Genomic DNA, 6,604 nt, shown 5'->3' with positions numbered 1-6,604 from the left:
GNGGGGGGGGGCGCGGGGAGTCGGCTTGCTTTACTTGGCATCTGGGGGCTGGTTTGAGACTTGGTGGTCTGTATATGTGTGGGTGTGGTCGCGGTGGTGGTGATGGTGGTGGTGGGGTTTGGGTGCACGACCGGGAAGGATGAAGGCTGCGCCTGAACCGTCACAGCGCATCCTCCTCAAGCTGGTTCTGCTCGTCGGCTGTTTCTATGCCGTCGCCTTTCTATTGGCCGCTGTATTGGTTGGCTGCTTTGAGTATGTCGCCTTGCTTTTGCAACCCCGTTTCCTGCTCTCGACCTTTTGTTGCTGTTGCTGCTATTGCGTGCTGTTGTTGTCGTTGCTTCTGGCACGCTCGTCATCAGGTCATGTACCGTTTGCGTCTCGTCTTTTTGCAGTCTCAGGTTTCATGGCAGCTTTGTCTTTGAGTTTCACGTTGGATTTGATACCAAAGTTCGGCTAGGTACGCTTGACTCTGGCGTTGTGCTGGCGTAACACATGGGGGATGGACCCGGAGGTGGTGCTCACGCTCACCCTGACCTTGCCAATGTCGGTAGCTCGTTGGTTGCAACTCGTGCTTTCCTTTTTATTCGCAGGCCCCATGGCAGCCTTGGTTTGCGGTCGGCATGCACGCGTCTGGGACTACGTCGCTAGCCTTGCTCTTGTGCACCTCGTTTTAGCCTGCATCGGTGCGTGACTCGTCCGTCATTACAAGGCTCTTGTCCTCACTCCAGCAGGATGCTTTTTTTTTTGCCTTGCACGAGCGGGCTTGTGGGTGTGTTTGGTCTCACTCGTGCTGTCCATGTGGAATGTGCAGTCAATCTCGCAGGCCCCAGTGAATGGTTGTGGTGGGTCACTTGGTTGTTCGTGAGTTTGCCCTTGGCGATCGGCGGTGGCTACCTGCCACGGTGCATCTGTCGCCACGCCAACGCAACGGTGGAACCTGTTCTGGACGAGAACGGCGTTGACCGCCACGAGTCAGCAGCATGAACTTGCCTGTAAATCGGGCTTGTCCAACAAACCCTTGTTTACCACGCGCTGATCCTCAGCCGTGCACTCGCGAATAGGTTAGAATTGTGTGTGTGTGTGTTTGGGGGGGGGGTTGTCAAAAACTTCCGGGCTCCTCGGTGTAGAAGAGCCAGAGCTTTCATGAGTTGATAATAATTCACAACGACCCTGTGCAAACGATCAGACATCTCCAAAAGCACGCAGTCGTCGCACACGGTTGACTGTGGTCGTGTGGGGTGTGTGTGTGTGTTCAAAAGTGATGCGTGTAGAAGAAAAGCTTGATGGTGTGAAGAACACTTCACATCTGATATTATTATTATTATTTGTGTAGGATCGATAAAAGAAAGGTCCGATCAAGCAAGCTAAATTGAGCGGGAAAAAAAAGAACACGACAGGGGGCAATGCGTGATCCGGGCCACCCGAGCGCGGCTCGGCTGCCGACCCGCTGCTTAGTTCTCGTCGGCGAAGCGCCAGGCAGTGTACATGGACTTGACCTTGTCGAAACCAGCAAGCACACCGGCACCGGCAACACCACGGAGAATGTTGGCACCCGCACCCTTGAAGAAAGCGCTGAAACCCTCAGCCTTGAGGATCTGGGCACCGCAGTCAATGGAGCTCTTGTACTTGACAGCCTCACCAGAGGTCATCATCATGCGACGACGGATGGTATCCAGGGGGTAGGAAGCAAGACCGGCAGCAATGGTCACGACCCAGCCGAGAGCGAAGGTGGCAAGGAAGTTGTCCTCGAGGTCCTTGCCGAGCATGGGCTTGAGGGAGTCGTAGAAACCGAAGTAGCAGCCACGGTACACAATGATACCAACGCACGAGATGACGAAGCCACGGTAGAGACCGGCAACACCGTCCGAGGCGAGGGTCTTGCGGTAGACATCGACGAGGCCGTTGAACTGACGCTCACCACCACCCTTGGCCGACTTGGCATCGTTGGCAAGACGGGTACGGGCGTAATCCAGAGAGTAGACGAAGCAGAGGGAAGCGGCACCGGCAAGACCACCCGAGGCCATGTTGCCAGCGAACCACACCCAGTAACCATCGCGCTCCTTCTTGAAACCGAACAGGGCCTTGATGTTGTCCTTGAAGGCAAAGTTCAGGGCCTGAGTGGGGAAGTAACGGATGACGTTGGCCAGGTTGCCACGCCAGAGGGAGCCGACGCCCTCGTCGGCGACGACGCGCTTGAGGCAGTCAGCAACACCGGTGTAGGGGCGGTCGAGGCGGCCAGACTTGAGCATCTCAGCCTGGTTCTGGACCAGGAGCTTGACGCGCTCGATGGGGGCAGCGGCCGTCTTGGAGATGGCAGCGGCAACACCACCGAGGAGGAAGTCCTCCATGAAGCCGAGCTTCTTCTTCTTGCCATCGGCCGGGGCCGCGGCAAGAAGGGAGCGGATGGGGGTAGCGGAGTAGAGAGCCATGGCTGTGGAAAGCGTAACAAGAATTTAAAAAAAAAGTGAGCAATGTATGAATGTGGCAGCGGTCGCTGGGGAAGAGAGAGAGAGAGATGATATGGCAGTGTCGTGTAATCACAACGCAGAAAAGTAGCGTAAAAGTAGCGTGTGCGTTATGAAGAAGAGGCGTTTTGGGGAGGGGGAATGGGGTTGAGCTGCTGCTGCCGCTCGCTTCGAAGGACGTCGTCAAGGACAGGACAGGTGTGAGGGGGTGTGTGGTCTTGGGCACGTGAGGCATGTGAGCCCCACCTCCCTCGGTTGAAAGCAAGGCGCAATCACCACACACCCACCCACACCTCTGTCAGAACGCTGGAGGTGATCAGGATGGCGTGCCAACCAGAAACCACGTCGTTCGAAGAGACTCTTGACTTTCATGGCATCCAATGCATGTGCCAAGATGGCACACAGTGGTATAAAGCCATGACAGAACGCCCCTCGAGACCTCAGGACGACTGCCAATCGCACAAGAGGAGACAGGTCGAACCTTCGCCACAAGCCACACCAGAGTCATGACTGCAACTTTGGATCAAGGGCAACTCGCATCTTTCTTGTTTTGCAACGAAGCGAGTTGGATTGTGTCTATGTGTGGAGACGGCCAACTGGAGTTTTGGCGGTCGGCCCCAAACTCCAGTGACTGCCCTTTGTGCAAAACAAGACCAGCACGATGGGAAGTCAAACCCCCCGAAGCGCATGCGCGCGACTTTGCCAACTTTTACCTGGAGGGAACTTTAACCGACCGACCAAAGGAGGGAAAGTGCCACTGACCCGCCAGCAAGCGCACTCTACACACACTACACACACTACTACACGCACTACACACTAGACATTCCACCACCACACACTTACGGTAAAGGGATCACACACCACCACCACATGTGTGGCGGAGGGGTTAGGCTATTGGGGGGGATCATGCACGTGACAGCGGGTTGTGTCGGTAACAATGCTTACGCACTATAAGAACGGTACGCTTTGTTACACTTCAAAAGACACACGCTGTGAGGGGTTGCTGAAGTTCGGCTTGGCTTTCTCTCCTTTTGTTCTCCCTCTTGTCGTGGTGGTGCTTGGGAGATGATTACGACATCGGATAAACGACTATTGTTTTGAATGGAAAAATATTGCTAAAGCTGTTTGGAAGCTGACTTCTTGGGGTCAGTTCCTAGTTGGCTACAAACAATGATCCCAGTTTGAGCTCGCGTATGGGGACGGGGCGGGCCAATCCTTGTGCCTCGACACCCTGGCGCTTTTGGACGAGAGAGCATCATGCCGGGTTCAGCAGGGTCAATCTAGGGTCGGCAATATCACTTGGCGTGTGGTCGCCCGGTCAAGAGAAGGGCATAATAACGGAATTCGAATTTTCGGCGGAGCAATAAAAAGAACAAAAAAAAAACACTAATCAGCCAGAGTCAACCTAGTTTGTAGAACGAAAAAGAAGAGCAGGGAAGGAGAGCCGCAAGAGAGTCGACGGACAGCCGCACGGGCAGGCGACGTGAAAAATTAGAACAAGACGTCACCACCGCTGCCCCAGCCGCCGCCGCCGCCAGAACCCCAGGATGAGAAACTGGCTGATGGGTCGTCGATGGGCTTGGCATCGTCGCGTTTCTAGCCATCGCAGCACCCATTCAAGCCTCATGAGCGCCTGCTCCAAAGCGCAATGACAACGTGATCAGGTCACACCCTGCATTTGATCTTACCTCGGCTTCAAGCTCCTCGATACCCTCGGGCAAATGATAGGCCGAGGACACGTCGTTGTGCGTAGGCAACGACAATCCCGCATCGGTACTGCTCTCCTCGAAGGCAGCGGCGCCATCCTCCGATTCATAACTACACATATTGCCCCCAAGCGTACAAGTCAACCTTGATGTCCATTCTCAGTCACTGAGCAAGCGTGTCCTACCTCTCGTAACCGTCCCGAGGAATCTCCCTCGTGTTAGTCAATGGACCACGGCCTTCTACGTCTGACCAACTAAGCTTGAGCTGGGGCAATCATCAAACAAGCGTCAGACAGACCTCAATGAACTGGGGAAAGGGGAAGGAGTGTGTGTTGCAAAGGCAGAGTGGCTGATGACCGTACCCGGCGCGAAGGCGCTTCGCGTGACTTGAGAATGCTTGAGCTGCGCCGACGCGGTGCTGGCTGGCTATCCGTATCGGTTGATGAAGCCAACCTCTCGGCCTCTTCTTGTGCTTTACGATCAGCTTCCTCCTTGGCCTGGCGGTCGGCTTCCTCCTTGGCACGACGATCAGCTTCCTCCTTGGCACGACGGTCGGCTTCCTCCTTGGCTTGGCGGTCGGCTTCCTCCTTGGCTTGGCGGTCAGCCTCCTCCTTCGCTTGGCGGTCGGCTTCCTCCTTGGCACGACGGTCGGCTTCCTCCTTAGCCTGGCGGTCGGCTTCCTCCTTGGCACGACGGTCGGCTTCCTCCTTGGCGCGACGGTCGGCTTCCTCCTTAGCCTGGCGGTCGGCTTCCTCCTTGGCTTGACGATCAGCTTCCTCCTTGGCGCGACGATCGGCTTCCTCCTTCGCTTGACGATCAGCCTCCTCCTTCGCTTGACGATCAGCTTCCTCCTTGGCCTGGCGATCCGCTTCCTCCTTCGCTTGACGATCAGCTTCCGCCTTGGCCTGGCGATCCGCTTCCGCCTTGGCCTGGCGATCCGCTTCCTCCTTCGCTTGACGATCAGCTTCCTCCTTGGCGCGACGATCGGCTTCCTCCTTCGCTTGACGATCAGCCTCCTCCTTCGCTTGACGATCAGCTTCCTCCTTGGCCTGGCGATCCGCTTCCTCCTTCGCTTGACGATCAGCTTCCTCCTTGGCTTGACGATCAGCTTCCTCCTTGGCCTGGCGATCAGCTTCAGTGTTTGCTGCATTTGATTCATTGGTCGAAGCGGGTCCAGATTTGGCTTCCTTCGCAAGTCGTTCGGCCTCTTCTTGCTTACGGCGGGCGGCCGCTGCACGAGCCAGTTCAGCTGCCTCCGCATTAGCCTTGCGGTCAGCCTCTTGACGAGCCCGCAACTCACCGTCATCGCTTACATCCGCCTTCTTGGGCGCTCCAAAAATCTGTTGGCCCACGGACACACCGGATCGGTTGGGCGCTGTTGTTGCTCGCGCGCGGAAACCTGTGGTGGAGTCGGCCGTCAAAATTTAGGCTCGTAGTCGGGTTTGTGGCGATGGGCAACGCACAAACATGATGTCCCTTGCTACAGCTCACAGCACAGAAAAGGCCACACATCATTAACGCACCAGCTAGTGCTGCACCAACAGCGCGATTGGATTGACCGTTTGAAGTTGAGGTGTCACTCTGAGCGTCACTTTGACCTGCGGGTGAGGCAAGTGATTGATTATACCAATGCCGCTACTTGGTGGCACCTGTGGTTGGCAGCCAGATGCAAGGGGCCCAGGTCCACACCTTTCTTCTGAAAGAGAGCCATTCGTTCAGCGATACTCAAGCCACCGGCAGGCTAAACAAAGAAGAGAACGAGAACCCGTTGATGAGATTAGTCGAAAGGATCAGGAAAAAAAAAAAAAATAAGTGGTCATACTTTGCTGGCAGTTTGCTCTGAGCGACCCGACGTGGCAGTCGGCGCGGGAGCTGATGGGTTCGCGACTGGAGTGGGTGCCGGGGCAGCTGGCGCCGTCGTTGCGGTGGGTGCCGGGCTTGGCTTTGATGGGGCAGCCTTGGGTGGAGGATCGTTTTTATCAACGGACGAGCTGGTCGCAGCTTTCCAGCGATTCAAAACAGAAGCTGGGGCCGTAGTGCGGCGGGAGGATGTGGGGGCGTCATTTGCCTCATCGCTGCTTTTATCTTTGGCTAGCAAAGCGGCGATGCGCGATTGCAAGGGACCGGCCACGGGAAGGTCAGCAGCAGCACCTCCATCCACGCTACCGCTACTCTGACGGTGCAGGGCCACTGTGGAAAAAGAGCCACGGCGTTGGGGTGCTGCGGTTACATTGGCAGTTTCCTCCTGCTGGTTCTTTTTCTCCTTTTTCAAGAGAATCTCGCGCTTCCAGGCCGGCAAGTTGGCGTATTTCTGAGCGGAATCATCCTGCTGTGCTGCCTGTGCTTCTTCCTCCTTCTTGCGCCGGGCCTCAAGGAGTGCCTGCTTCCATGCCGGAGTCGTCATACCACTGGGCGTCGGCGATGCAAAAGTTG

At 56.2% G+C, this 6,604-nt stretch overlaps 2 protein-coding genes across 2 annotated transcripts; both read right to left on the bottom strand.

Annotated features, from left to right (window-relative positions):
* Positions 1-1,350: 1,350 nt before the first annotated feature.
* MONBRDRAFT_32978 (uncharacterized protein) lies at positions 1,351-2,709 on the bottom strand. Its single transcript, XM_001746969.1, has one exon. The coding sequence runs from the start codon at positions 2,427-2,429 to the stop codon at positions 1,452-1,454; it is 978 nt and encodes a 325-aa protein (XP_001747021.1). The 5' UTR covers positions 2,430-2,709; the 3' UTR covers positions 1,351-1,451.
* A 1,444-nt stretch (positions 2,710-4,153) lies between these two features.
* Positions 4,154-6,575, bottom strand: MONBRDRAFT_9339 (uncharacterized protein; the record flags this gene model as incomplete). Its single annotated transcript, XM_001746968.1, has 6 exons — positions 4,154-4,283; positions 4,357-4,436; positions 4,534-5,570; positions 5,695-5,769; positions 5,861-5,912; positions 5,994-6,575. Coding segments are annotated over 6 exons (1,956 nt in total), but the record flags the coding sequence as incomplete, so codon positions are not given.
* Between the last annotated feature and the right edge of the window lie 29 nt (positions 6,576-6,604).

The sequence above is a fragment of the Monosiga brevicollis genome, genomic scaffold, assembly GCF_000002865.3.
Source record: "Monosiga brevicollis MX1 MONBRscaffold_15 genomic scaffold, whole genome shotgun sequence".
In the NCBI taxonomy this organism is placed as follows: domain Eukaryota; class Choanoflagellata; order Craspedida; family Salpingoecidae; genus Monosiga; species Monosiga brevicollis.
Note: the sequence above shows the minus strand (reverse complement) of the source record. Positions and strands in the feature narration are given on the sequence as shown.

Coding starts and splice junctions, on each gene's coding strand:
- MONBRDRAFT_32978 (XM_001746969.1), bottom strand. CDS start 2,429: ATGGCTCTCTACTCCGCTACCCCCATCCGCTCCCTTCTTGCCGCGGCC.